Genomic DNA, 15,101 nt, shown 5'->3' on the forward strand with positions numbered 1-15,101 from the left:
TAGTCAGTGCAACTTTATGAAATACATTCCATACCCTCCCTGAATTAAACAGAATAGTGCCTGGGAGGAGAGACATAAGGTTCTACAAGACAAAAGTTTAAGTAAAAACTCTGGTATAAGAAATCATCTGACTTTTAATACTGTTAATACTTATTGTTCCGTTGAGTATTCTGTTGCTCCATAGCATGGAAAAAGCAAACAAATCACAGAAGAAAACATTAGAATATAATTTTTTTTTTAATTTTTATAAATAACTTATCTGTTACAAAGGCAGTTTACCCAGCTAAATCACAAAACCATCAACTCAAGATATCCAAATTAGGTTTTATTAATAAACAGGTAAAAACTGATTTGTCAATCTTCACATAGAACTGCAGATGAAGCTGAAAAACAAGGCCTCATTTTATAAACAAAATGCATTGAATGCAAGTGTGCTTTGGGTCTACTGCCTAATTACCTGGGATTGACATTTTCTTCCCACATAAAAAAAATGCAAAGCCTTCAAAACAAAGGCCTCTGTGCATTCACATAGATCACTTGTAAAACTCCTAATAAAAGTGTCCACTGGCAGATGTTTACAGTGGGTGACAGTCTACTTTATCTTTTGCTACATTGTTAGCACTCCCTCCAGCCTCACACTAAGTGCTGCTGCTACATAATTCTTTGCGTGCCGTCTTTCATGCATATTGTACTGGAATTCCATTTCCTTGATCTCGGTTACATACATCCCCGATCATGTGAGTATTTTCCTTAAAAAAATAGATCATCAAAATATAAGAGATGCTTGAGGTTGCTTCAGTGTTCAAGTCTGTTTGATTTCTCTTTTCCAGCCTTTATTTCAGTTGTCCTAAATATCGCTATCCTTGTTTTCTATAAATATGAGACTTCACCACAAAGTCAGGTTTAGAAACTGGTTGCCAAAACAGGAAAGCATTTAAAGTCCTTGAACAAAGCTGTACGATGCTGCTGCTGTTGATTTTGGCACTGTATGTACTTCCCCAATGAATCTCTCTTCAGGAGTCTGCAAGACACCCAGCAGATGAAGCAAGCTCAACTCGGATGCTGATCTGTTGGTGGGTTTAAAGTTTCCTAGTATAAAGTTTCCTCATGCCAGACAAAATGCTACCTTTGTGTCACCCACCGTAAAACTCAGTGTACAGAGTGAACTATATGTGTAACTCTTCAAACTTTTCCTGCATTTTTACCACGCTGCATCTGCAGGTCTTCACAGATCATCAGCATTTACAAGAGCAATGTACAGAACGAGCAGAGGAAAGCTATTTTGTGCATAGTTTCTTATTAATGCTCTTATTTTAAGGCATTGCTTCTCTCAGATAAAAGCTTAAAAAAAGGGACATGATCGTGCTTAATCACTTAAAGGGAAAAAAAGAAAGTTAACAAAAAGACTATTACACTATACATACAGAATTACAAGAAAATAATAAAGGTGAAGAAAAGAAATCACTTAAAGCAGGCCCTAGAACTATGTACAGTAGGAAAAGCTTTGGGGTATTTCACTGTGTGTATTGTACAGACAACGCATGCAGTTTTTCCTTTTCATCTTTAGACGTAGTTGTACTGGTTTCTGGCTTCACAGAGATGTTTTCAGGGAAGACAAGGCAAAGAGTACCACTGATTCGTGAAGCTCTTCCCTTTATCGAAGGCACTATGTGGCAGCAAACAGTTTAAATACTTAAACCTTGTTCCTTTTAAGATCTCCTCTGTGCATGTAGTGTTTCACCGAGAGCTCTGAAAACAAAAACACTAGCACTCTATTCCCTTCCCCTGTCAAAATTCAGTAGTGACATTGGGGCAAAGAAGAGGATGGGCAACACCCAGGCACTGAACATGGTGTTTGTTATTGGGACACTGGTAATACTGTACATGGCTTAGGCAGCTGGCAAGTCTTTCAGCAGATTACCCTTCAGTCAGTCAATCTCAACTGCCTGCGGCACAACACTGAGGTATTGCTTGCTCTGTGGGCTGACACTGAACATTAGCAAAATACCGTCTCCTCACAACTTCGATTTTACAATATCCTACGCATAAATGCTTTTTTTGCCCCCCAATGACTGGATAATTCCTTGTACGTTTGCTGTGGTTTTACAGAAGGTAATGGGCCTGTTGGCTCAGAAATGCCTGGGCATTTCACACTGTTCACAGCGATTTAAGGCTGGATGATTTAAAAAAGTACAGGCGGTACAGCTCCACTGAGCTCCCTCATCTTCATCTGTGTCTGGAACAGTCTTTGGTGTTTTCACAATGGACCTCTGATCTGTGACACGAAAAAGATAAGATAAGAAGTTACTAACCAAGAACAGCATGGAAAGAATTTTGAGATTATTTTTTTTTCAGTAACTTAGAACTATCTTGTTCCTCTGAGAACAGCACAGTTATTACGAGTGACAGAAGCAGCTTTTTACCACCCCCTTGACTACAGCTTGATTGTAAGTCAGCCAAAAGGCACAAGGTGAAACTATAAAAAGCAAGTTTCCCATCCCTTCACTCTGCCTTCTTCCTTTCTGCCTTCAGTTCAAAGCTATTGCATGGAAAGGAGATAAAATTTAGAAATTAATCAGCACAGGAAACATGCACAAGATTTAGAAGTCTGAGCTCTAAAATTCATTATGCCAAGAAGTAAATGCTCTGTAACCTTCCAACATGTTTAACTTTTTGACCCTAGAATGAGTATCAGCAGTTCTTCCTCAAGCCAGCTCAGCAGGCAGATACATTAAAGAAAAAACAATGCCTGGCTCTGTCATGCTACTGACCATACAAGTGCATCTTTTTGCATGATGTGTTAGACTATTTTAAAAGAGAAAAGAAGAAAAGAGAAAAGGGATGAAAAAGATGAAAAGAGAGATGAGTGACTTCTCAAGTTAAAGGTTCCCAGTTTAGGCAACTGCACAGTCCTTCATCCCATTATTTCAACTGCAGAACATCTCATCAGCAACTAGACAATGGCAATTGCTGCAAAACAACAGTAAGATCTTCATAAAGTACAACAGTACTGCTCACAACTGCAAGAAGAATTATTTTTCTTTCTTTTGGGAACAGCAGTAATTGTGGATTAAGTCAAAGCCTATGCGACAGTTAATTTTAAGCTTCAGTTTAACTGAAAATTAATGAACAACTAAGATACACCGGTGATATTTTTTTAAAAAGAAAGAAGAAAAGGAAGACAACTGATAAAGGGACTTCAGGGCTTTATAAACCAGTCGGGGTTAATTTTGCATTTTCAAGATTGAATCAAACACTTAAATTTTGGAGTTCCTAGAAGATAAGCCAATGGAAATGTTAACAATTAGTCACAGAAAATTAATTTAAATTTTCTTCTTTGATAGGTTATTTTTTATTTACTGTAAAGGGAACTACGGTAAATAAATAATTGAAAGAACTTCTTATAAATTCTTTATAGTTCAGCTGTAAAATGTATCTAATAGGACTGTGCATGGATTTAACTTCAGTCAGTATTTTCACTAACAGCTCAGATAAAAGATAAAAAAAGAGCTTTATAAAGCATGAAAAACAGTATCAGTTTGGAGATGTTACAAACAGTCTGGAAGATAAAGAAAGTCCTATTTATCTAGACCATTTTACAATATAGAATGGTCAGAAATCTGTTAAGATGAGATTCTGTAGCAACAGTTACTGCACACGATAAGGACCAATCACACATATATATATTATGTGGAGAACTTCCTGGACAGAAAGATTGCACAGAAACATTAGCGGATTATCTATTTCACTTGGTGGTTTGCCTAAAGTTCATCGTATGATGCCGTTGCAAATAAGTTAATTTCATTCTCTGCTTTATGTAACACACGAGAGGTAATTATTCTGCTTTGTTTGACATCCTGAGAGGGAAGAAAATAAGTAATGTACCAAACAATAACAAGCAGAATGTTTAAGACTGGCTAATATTCAGCAATACTGACTGCCCTACTGGGCTACATTAATTTCCTCTTCAACTAGCTAGAACTATATGTAACAATAGTCAGAAGAGGCTTTCATGTAATTTGTTAATACAAACTCTACAGTAGACAGAAGTCCAGTCAAGGTAACCAAACTGAGTTATTGCTATATGTAAGCAAATCCACTCTTCACCACAGACAATGACGAAGTCATATGAGTTTCACTCATCCCTAAGCAATGTACCTCATGCTCATTTTTAAAGACAGATGGATACTTCCATTTACTTAAACTACCTTCCAATATATTATCCATCTTTAACATAACCCATTTAATATACTTCTCTTTCCTGAATGTATGAATAGAGAGGAAACAAGAGCAAACAGAAGCATATTTACTGCCAATACAAATAAAATGCAAGGTTCACATACTTTTGAAGAAATCTATTCCATAATCAACATTTAAAATAGATTTGTGAATCAGAACTTGATATTAGATGCAAACCAAATATTTGAATTAAATCCAAATTTTATCAGTACAATACCTTTGGGTTTTGGTGGCACGGGACCAAGAAATCCAATATTATCGTAAAAATTATGAATAGCGCTGGGATTAAAATGTGGTCCTAAAAATAAAAAAAAAAGGTGCAGCAGTTTAAAAAAATAAATCTGAGTCGGAAAGCATGTCAATTTTTTTTTTCTGGCAGTAATTCTGTAACAGTACTATTATTCCCTTATCACCTTTTATATCAAGATGTCAATACAGACCCAAGTGAGATATAAGCGGTCAACAATAAACTTTAAGAAACTTATTGCCCAAAATGTGCAATCTAGAGACAGAATCCAGCAGACTAAACTCCTTAAAGGTATTTTTTTCTGCTATGCTTTAACACTGTTCTATTGTAAATTTTAGCTTTTTCTAAATTGCAATTATACTCAGAGATACATGCTTAGAATTAATACTCAGAGGAAGTCCTACATCCAATTTACTGTAACAAACAGATAAAAAAGTCATCTGCAATTTAAATATTCTATTTCAGGTCAGGTTTTTAGTGTAGCATTACATTCAGTACACCTGTCTACCTTCTCCTTAACTGCAGGTATATTGTCTGAAGGAGAACTTCCATGGTTTATGTCTGAACTGACCTAACAGCTCACTGCTGCTAGAAGTGGGAAGTATTGGTTCCTTCGCTCTCACTATCTCAGTTCTCCCTACCCATGCCTCTCCCTCACATGAGCTGTATGTAGCAAGCTCTTCCAGCAATGCAACAGTTTTTGCTTGGCTTGTGGACAGAATTAGCTCTGCAAAGGGTCTAAAAGACTAATACAGAGCCAGAGCTCAGTAAGTGGCATAAGAGGGAAGCAGGAAGAGAGCAGGATCTCTTGTTGGCAGCTCTTGAACTGGCTCAGCTGTCTCATAATTTCACCCTCATGACCACAGGTTGTGTCCCTGCAGACAAGGAAAGCGGAAGAAGGAGAGCACACTGGAAGTTACAACTGTAGTTTATATTTGCTAACTTGAGAGGCTGAATACAGACAGACGTGGAAGACAAAAGAGAGAGATGGACACATACGTATAGTTGTATGGTTTAAAAAACTTTTTTTCTCGCTTTGATACTCAGATAACCAGATTTTTCACCCCAGCATTTATTAAATAAATGGCATCACAAGTTTCCCTCTTCTGAGCCAAGTATGAAACAGGAACGACCGTGGGATTAGGAAAATCATAAAGCCAACAAAAACAACAAGCATAAAAGACAGTTACTTCCATGGTTTCGCTCAAACTAATGTGATGATTTTGCAAACAGTGTCCATAACTTATAACACAGACTCTTTTGACAAATGCAGACAGTGAAAAAAAAATAAAAAAAAAAATCAACATTTACAGTGTCTGATGTACTAAGATATACTGTACCTCTTGCTTGAAAAAGATCAATCTCTTTGGTTAGGCAATCTATGTCTATCTGCAGCTGTCTGTTACAACTTCTCAACTGTTGCATTTCTTCCAGCTGGAAAAATAAATCTGCCTGTTAGACTAAATTTCCCCACTTTATTAACAGTTATCATTCACACACAGGTAGACAGCATTTAGTTATTTTAGAAACGAAGATTAAAAATCTTCCCTTATGACCACCTTTCTTTTAATCCAAGCATGATCTTACAAAAATCTTTCAAACCCACTTAATAATTCCCTCACATCAGGCTTCAGAGCTGACTGAACAACTCCAGACTGTGGTCAGGACATAGCCAATGGTCCACCAAATCAATGGCTGAATGCACTGAAAACTGGTGCATTAAATTGGTTTCCTCAAGATTGGTATACGCACAAAGACCAAAGAATATTTGGTGTGGAAAGTAGTATGAGTATTAAATTGTAGTCTGAAATGTTAGAAAGGACTAGCAGGCCAAACCTTTTGTGACTGCCTTTAAAAGCAATACTTCACAAAGCAATTAGTGAACTGCAAGGTTGTGGTTAAATAACACATATTTAGTCTTTACTCTGAGCTACACTGTTTACCAGCTTAATTCTAGCTATACTGCCTGTCACTAGCATATTGTCAGTATATGAACAACTCTTCCTTCAATTTATTGTGACAGACCACACTTGTGGTTTAGGTTGATAGCCTACAGACGTTTCAACTTACTGACGGAATTTGGGAAACAGAATTCGATCTTTTCAGGCGCCTTCGTGTTAGATTATTCTCCATTTCATTGACCTCTGCTTTTAGTTTATCCAACTTTTTCTTTTGAACCTCAAGTTCTCGTTGAAGTCGCTCCATCCTGGCCTTCTGGTGTACCAGTAAAGCTGCAATACATAAAGTCCCATTTTATCTACTTTATTATCCTTCACATGGCAATATCAGATAAAGAAGCAAGTTAGTATTCTTTTGGGAAAATACAGACAAAATCACTGCTTTTCCATTTTCCTCACAAGAAAATCTCTGTCATAAGACAGAATGTGCTGTATTTTTGAAAGCAGCACAAATTAATTACAGACAAGTAAATAAAATGAGTCATACATCATAATAGATGACCACGCAAAATTTAACTGTAATCTCTAAAAATCTACAAGAATGACTACCAGAAGCCAACAACAAATGTTTCTTTGCATTGCATTCAACCTCATCACTGTAAAACAGCATAAAGAGGATAGACAACTGCAATATGCAGCACTAGGTATGCTTATTGCTATTAAGATTGGAACATAATCCAGTGTTGATCATAACAGGCCACAGCAATTGAAACTAAACCAGAAATAAGCAATATGACTAGGAAACAGTGATATTTATCACAGAGGCTGGATTGTATGTAATTTTATCCCTAAACTACGGTGCAGAACCATTAGCTCAGCTTCTAATTTCTAACACTGCTTGCTATTTGTAAAGCAAAAGGTATGAGGAGACCCAATTTAGAAACAATGAAGTTAGCATTTAAACCACAGCTTTTTAAAGGTACAAAGAACGTATGCAGCAGAAGACGCAAATTCATGCAGTTTAATGAGTTCATTTCATTGAAAGTATATTTACTATTAAATATCACCACAAAAGCAGATAACACTGCTCAAAGCAATAATCACCTTCTACAAAAAAAGTATTTCTTTAAATAAATCCAGAAATCATTTCAACTTCTTCATAGTCATTAATTCATCCATTCAATCAGTAATTCACACAAACTGGGATCAGTTTCATAGACCATGGATACTTTTATAGCACCGAAGACATTATAAAAAAGTAGCAATAACAAGATGTTCCAAAAGATTGAATTTGCCTCACAAAGGTCTTTAAGTCAAACTCTAGCTTTAAGTCAAACATAATATTTAGTTCATCGTGGTTTCCTTCAGGTACCAAAAAATTAGAAGCACTCAAATTTGGTTGCCTAGGTTTCCTGAGTAGTAGCAAAGGAAAAAATAGCACATCAAAAAGATGCAACTTTCCACATCTCTGGCAGGCAGAACTGTCTTCTGCTGTAACTCCTGCCTGTTCATTCAGTCACACATCATATTTTGTCTTCCAGAGGTTCTTCAAAAATAGAAACCACGCCAAACTATTTTTGTACAGTGTTACAGACTGCAAAGCCTTACTGAGACCCAGTCTAGGCTTTTGAGTCATGTGTTCACAAGATACTGAAATGACAAAGCTGATGAAGCTTCTGCTAGGTTTCAATCAAATCAGAGAAGTTTACATAAAGAGGCACCTTCATTTCAGGTCAAAGTAGTCACACCATAGTTAAAGTTGCAACCGTGCTCATATGTAATATAAAAATGTAATAACTGAAATCTCAAGGTAAAGATTTTTGTTGAATTATCAGGTAAGTATTCTCAAAAGACATTATCTCCTTTTGAAAAGCCTTTTAAAAATAGTGGAAGAAACTTTTCTCATTTATGAACCCCAGTAGTTACAAATGCAGCTGCAACTATAAAGAAATGAAATCAAAGGCTACTTTGCCTCTATTCCTGCAGGGAGAATACAGGCCCTTTTTCCTTCTACACTTAAATTTCCACTTTTAGACAGTCTCTTCTATTTTTATTGCTTTGGTATTACTGCTGAGGCAACATCTCAAAGCTCGGGTTATTGGTACTTGACCTGCAGCAACACAGCAGTGCTCTACTGACCAGACTCAGAACTCTTCAGACCTATGGATGCAGGCTGCTGGCATGCAGCCAGTACCACTGGATGTGGTAGGTAAGGAAAAACGTTACCAGAATATCTCCAGGTGGCATGGTATGGACTCAAGACTTTGACTTGTGCAGCCCCCACCTCCTTTTTTGTTTCAGCTACTCTCGTAAAGGGAAAACCCCCACAAATTCTCATTTCAATGTTCTCCCACTTCTGTGGTTTAGAAATTTAGTTGTCATGGAACTGCACAAGGGGCAGAAGGCACTGATGGATGCCCACAGCACTATTACTTGCTCTCCATTTTCACACCAGGTCTGTAAAGTGATGCCATTTATTCTCCTACCAGTTTTGTGACTACTTTACCATTTTACAATTTCAAATCCCAACAGGTTTTGAAAAACTCATTACAAAATTACCATTATGATTAAAAAAGAATCACTTGATACTAATTCAGTCACAGAATATTCTGATTTGGAAGGGATCCAGAAGGATCATTGAGTCCAGCTCTTAAGTGAATGGTCCATATGGTGGGAATTGAACCTGTGACTTTGGCATTATCAGCACCATGCTCTAAACAACTGCGTTCTGTATTGCTATGCTATACTTCTTCCACTAAAAGTAACCTGGATAAGGAATTCGAAGACATTAGTTTAAGTGGAGACTTTCACACAGAATTTGGTAATTTTCCTTAAATACTAAACGGGCCGCTCCAGGAAAAAAAATGGGTTGGGGAAGACAAACCCCTCCTCATATCCCACTGCATTATTTATGAATGGAAACCGGCAATTTAGGTATTCAGCTCCCTCTAGCGTTGCTCAGAGCAACTGAAAACGTTCAGAAAAACACTGCAGTTCAACTTCTTAATTACGTGCAAACGAGGTACTTCAATTTTTTCAACTTCTGCATGTTTGCATTCAACAGACTGGCAAGCACATTACACTTAATAATCTAGCAGATGCCACTGCTTCCTTTGATATTCAAAGTGCATATTTTTCACACAAAGGCTGTGTATCATTATAATTACAGAAAGTATGAAAGTCTAAAGGACAAAAGTTCACTCTTCCTCCCCTAGAGACCTACTCAATTGGGTTCTGAGTACACTTGTAAGTTTGGAAATGCGGGCATACTTGTTTTCTCAAGGCCTCTTTGAATCTGAATTTTAAATCTAGAGTGTCTTCTGTTATTGTGTTTCTAAGCTAATCTGGGAATGCAATGCTTTCACCCTATTCTACAGACCTATGAATTTCTGAGATTTCTTGGTTTGCCAAATATGGAGGGGAATTCTGGCAACGCAATTACTCTGCAGCAGTAGGTTTGTGAAAGTCTCAGGACACACTTATGTTTGTGCATGTTTTCAAAATCTGTCTTTGAAGCTGCACAGAATTCAGTCATTTGATACATAACTTCTGATTTTTTTTTGTTCTCCCCTTTTCAACACTCTCTTCATTTAATTTTTTAAAGAGAGCATCACTGAAGAGTGGGGCCTGATATAGAGAGCCAAATATAAGGCTGCATTTTTTTCTTAGATCACATGATGCAATGGGCTCAAAGCCTCTTGGAGCATGGGGCACAGCTGTGTCTCATTGAAGTCTTTTTTTTCCTAAGCATCTACAAGGACTGATAGGAATTTGGGAAACTTGTTTCCTGCAGCTTTTTTTATTTTCAAAAATTTTAAAAAGCTCCAAGAAGCCAAAGCAAGAACAGTGCAAAATGTTAATTTACTTATCTAGTTTATCAATTCACACAGTGGCGAGAATTGCACTAAGCAAACATGCACCCACATATATAACACCTATAGATGGTATCAACGATTCACTCTGCATACCATCCCCTTCCCAGGCTAAAGAAAATAATCAGTCAAAGCCATGTAATACTTAACTAAGGGACTTAAGCTCCCAAGTAAGAAAACATCTACCTAAAGATTTTATTACACAATTATGCATTTTCTTGATGGGATGCCTTCCCATTATACAGATGGAAAGCTACACACAGAATGAGCAACTACTAAATAATTATTTAGCCTCACTATTCAACACAGGAGTACATGCAGAGTGAACATACACCACAGCAACATATCTGAGTACAGAATTTTCCATTTCCAACAGGATTTCACTTTTTTCATCCATAAGACACTTTAAACTAAAGTATACATTGAAATCTCATTTACCTCCTTCATATTAATAAAACTAATTATAAATTGAAATCTCTGCTAAGTAATGGGAACCAATAGTCCTGTACACGCAGAGAACTGACACTACACAGATTGGCATAAAAATGCATCCTCTTTCGGCTGTCCTTCTGGGCATGCACCTAGCATTACTCTTCTCACAGCTTTATTCTTACTGACTTCAGTAGCGGATGCGGATGCTCAACATTTCCACAAGCGTGTCCACAGTATCTCAAACGGGAATCCCAGAAAATGAGAAACATCCATTAGCAACCACTTCTGATAAGTCTGGTGAGTTTCTTAGCATCACAGAGTCAATGCCAGAGATATAACTGAGCATTCCATGGTAACGATAGCCATTTTTTTCTGAGCAGTATCCACTCCTTTCCACACTACATAACCTCCGGATTTGGCAGCAAACAAGACAGAGATCTGGGGAAGCCACCTACTACCTGCTGCGACTTACTTGGGAGGACAAAGAGAAATCTAATCGTGGAAGGAGACTGGAGTGCCTACACACATAATTAAGTAAAGCTTCTCGGATGGCAGACAGCAGCACTTGCAGATAGGTCCAACACATCTTCTTTTCTCCTGGGTTGGACCACGCATATAAATGTAAAGTAAATAAAAAAAGTACAGGAAATTTTCTTAGACACCAAAGGAACTCCACCTTCCACCCCAAGGTTCCTTCTACTCCAAGCCAGTTTCAGTTCTTCCTGCCAAGATAAGGAGCATTCTGGCAGAAATGGAAAAGCTGATGAAAATACATTTTTCTCTAATCATGGCCAGAGAAACTACTCATCTGTTCTGGTTAAAATTAGAATGAGACAATCACCTCGCATGGAAGGTTTTTGGCATAGTCTGGTTAAATTATAAGCACTTTAGAACACAGCCTCACAAAAGAAAGCATCGAGCAACTCAAATCCCTTCTTGTACATAACAGAAAAAAACCCCATTGCTAAGTAAAAGAAACATGTTTAAAAGCAATAATTAGAACTTTCAAGTATCAATATTATACAAGCAAGCCTATCACAGACTTCAACTTTCCAAAGATTAAATAATAATAAAAATGTAAAAAACACTGCATTTACCGCGGCAGAAATTAAGCACACATGCCAGAAATCTTCTGGATGTAAAGAACTTTGGAAGCATGAGTATACTTCATATGAACTAGTGAAAGACACAGAAAGGTGGTCTTTCCCTGAGGTCCCTAAAGCTGTACCAACCCACATCATGCATCTACACTTCATCTAAAAGCTGCATTTATGTCTTGGTTTCAGGAAGAGTTGGGCTCCACAGCAGGTCTGAGGTCAACACTTCTGAACTCTTATGTTGTGTATCAAGCTTGCCTCATCTTGATAAACTGAATGCTGATACTTGCAGCCTATAGAGATTGTGCAGGTTACAGTGGCCATCGCTACCAGGAGTACAAGAGGTAAAGAACTAGACCTGGTAGAAGTCAGTGCCGTCAGAAAGGCAAAACAGGAGAAAGGGATACCCTACATCAAAAAGTACTCAAAATGCAGAATGCTTGGGAAGCAAGTTCATGACCTAGAAGTCTATTTAGAGCCTAAGGACGAGATTTCAGCTGCTTAATTTCTACGTATACAAAATCTTCTAGGACTAGGACTAAAACTAAAAGAGCCAGTCAAGTCTCCCTTCAAAGTAAGAAAAGGGAATATGACTTCTGGGGGGCAATTTGTTTTCCTTATCTACAGACGAGTAATTTTCTGAAGTTCTTTAACTACGCACTGAATGTAAAAGACAGTCTAGGACGATTAGCTTTTAGTTTTCACACCTAACCTTTAGAAACTTTTGAGTTAGGATTGACTACTCCTCACCAAAGATAATTACATCCAGAAGTAGTGCACAAGCTATAATTAGTGTTCATTTACTTCATATAGTATTCTGGATGCAGACATGGCTTCTAGTCTCCTGATCACTGTACTTACTTACATAAAACAAAATGGCTAAATTCATCTGAAGAATGTTTACAGTGGTCATGAACAAGCCCGTTTTTCTAATTCTGAACTGTCTGGTAGGTCCAAAGAGGACCAGTGAGGTCAAAGACAAATTATTTTGACCACTTCTCCTGAATACTGCTTAAATATCCTAAAATTCATTCAGCATCTTTACACAGAAAGTCCACAGGAGGGTTAATAAACCATCAGGTTGGTAATAAAAGCATGCAAACCCATGAAAACAGAAGAAAACAGATTAACAGGTTATATTGCCGTATCACATATTTTAAGTTTTACCCTTCCATTACCACCGATCTGTAAAACAGCTAACTTTGGTGTGGTGTTCCTTCTAACGTTTTATAACGTAACAGAAGTAAGTACCAAGACTTTAAGATTTTTATTGTCAGGCACACAGTAGGGAACATGGAGGCCAAGACTTCATCCCATTAATTGCTTTTGAAGTCTGCTTTTCTTCTTTCTTAAATAACACTTGCAAAAAGAAAAAATGGGAACATTACCCAGTGGAAACAGTATCTCAACTGATTTAAAAATCTGACAGTGGACTTGTACCTTTAAGTCATTAAGACAAGTCGAATAAGAGTAGATGTTTCTTTCAGAACAACGTAAAAATGAAGATGTTATGACTCCACTTCATTAAACAGATAACATATCTACTTAAGACAAACAGAAGAATTATCTCCAAGTATTCAGTTACATGTCTTTACCATAAAAAGAAATCTGTGATTTGCTTATGAAGCACTTTTATTTATTTAGAAATACTCACGAATGCTAAAGTTGACAATACTGTATTAACATCGCAAAGGTTACTAACTGTTTTCTGTTCTGTAATCTACACACTGAATGGACAACCTGGTCAAAATCTCTATGATTTATATTAAGAATATTACCTTGTGTGTAGGCAGCATCATCAGATCCCATACTCAATTTCCGTGCATCACTGATCCTATCCACATGTGCTAAAACAGGGTCAGTAAGATGCTGGATACCCTCTGGTTCAACATAGTGATCAGGAAGGTTTAGAAGGTTTGTAGGTTCAAAAGTTGGGGACACTACCCCTGGGGAAACTGCAGGGGGCTTATTTGGAGAAACTGTAATTTTAAAAGTATATTTTGTGTTAGGCTGCGTAACCACCACTCGAGGAGAGGTTGCAGTGGTGCTGTTGCCCACTGCTCGACTCTTGGGTGGATGGTGATGAATAAATGCAGGACCCATGCTTACTTGACCAGACATATTCCTAGCAGTAGTAGATACTCCAGGATTTGTTGATATGAAAAGCGTGGGCTGGTTCCGCACAAGTTGATCATCTCCTGTTGTGGCATTTGCTGAAATGTAGACCTTGGGCTGACCACGAGTGATCACTTCATCGGTATTTGGAGGACTGGCCGATATGTAAACAGTGGGTTGACTTCTACTTAATGTCTGGCTGTTGAGGGAAGAGGGAGCAGTGGAGGTGCGAGGGCCAGTTGAACGCAACTTAGAAGTACTATTTCTTTGTGGCGGTTCAAGTTTGATTTCAATTTGGTTTTTGCGAGGTCCTGTGGATATATTCTGAATGTTGTATTGGCTGTGAGCAGAAGATTGAGAGCTACCAGATGAATGAATCATAGGTGCTTGTGGAGTAGTAGGAGAACTGATAGGCATGTAGACATGAGAAGTCTGGTGGCCTTGCTGGTTTGGCTGTGTTGAGTGTTGCGATGAGGTATGTGGCGTAGTACTGGATGTAGGAATAGTAGTCCAGGGACTTGGCTGTGAAGGCTGGTAGACTTGCTGAGGGTGCGTGGGATTAAACTGAGATGCCCAGCCTGGCTGTTGCTGTGTCTGTCTAGAGGTACCACTGGGAGCTGTGATGTAAGGCCTAATATAGATAGAATTTCCCTGTGGACTGTTAAGTACAGGAGGAGGTACACCATGTATGTGCAAAGACGTAGGAGTATTGCGACCAGGCTGAATGTTTGGGGCTAAAGTTACCATGATGGGGTTGAATCTGGGCGTTTGTTGAGACAAGTTAGATACTCCTTTGCTGCCTAGGTGAAATCCAAGATGCTGCCCTGGATTAGAAGCACTAACTGTATTAGCCATCCCAAAGACATTAAATCCTTGTGGAACCTGCGCAGGTGCTGTCTGTGGTTCCTGTTGAAACAGTTCATTGTTGGACTGACTGGTTTGAAGGTGTCCATCACTAACACTGTGAGCTAGAGTCCTACTTCCATTCATTCTACTTCCTTCTCTTCCATGGTGATAGACATTCTGTGACTGCAAATCCAAATTAAGAGATGTCATGTGATTTCGTAGTCCAGGAATCCCAGAATCATCCGAAAAACTTAGGTCTCCTTCACCGTAGAGATACTTTGTGCTCTCCTGAGAGAGAACTGCACAACAGGCATCCAAATTATTGTTATTCTATAAAAGACAGATGCAAGTTTGA

The 15,101-nt window shown here is 38.0% G+C and overlaps 1 protein-coding gene across 5 annotated transcripts in view; it reads right to left on the reverse strand.

Annotated features, from left to right (window-relative positions):
- Nucleotides 1-218: 218 nt before the first annotated feature.
- The window catches only part of TAB2 (TGF-beta activated kinase 1 (MAP3K7) binding protein 2), a 64,571-nt gene continuing 49,688 nt past the window's right edge, over nucleotides 219-15,101 (reverse strand). For all 5 annotated transcript variants that reach the window (XM_027733842.2, XM_039385736.1, XM_039385737.1 and 2 more), the window contains 5 exons: nucleotides 13,564-15,076; nucleotides 6,557-6,717; nucleotides 5,827-5,920; nucleotides 4,457-4,537; nucleotides 219-2,275 (listed from right to left, as the gene is read on the reverse strand). In XM_027733842.2, coding sequence (XP_027589643.1) covers nucleotides 2,130-2,275; nucleotides 4,457-4,537; nucleotides 5,827-5,920; nucleotides 6,557-6,717; nucleotides 13,564-15,076 — 1,995 coding nt within the window. In that variant the 3' untranslated portion in view covers nucleotides 219-2,129. The remainder of the gene's footprint in view (nucleotides 2,276-4,456; nucleotides 4,538-5,826; nucleotides 5,921-6,556; nucleotides 6,718-13,563; nucleotides 15,077-15,101) is intronic.

The sequence above is a fragment of the Pipra filicauda genome, unplaced genomic scaffold (genome assembly GCF_003945595.2).
Source record: "Pipra filicauda isolate LSUMZ 115617 unplaced genomic scaffold, ASM394559v2 scaffold42_size3861933_pilon, whole genome shotgun sequence".
NCBI lineage: Eukaryota > Metazoa > Chordata > Aves > Passeriformes > Pipridae > Pipra > Pipra filicauda.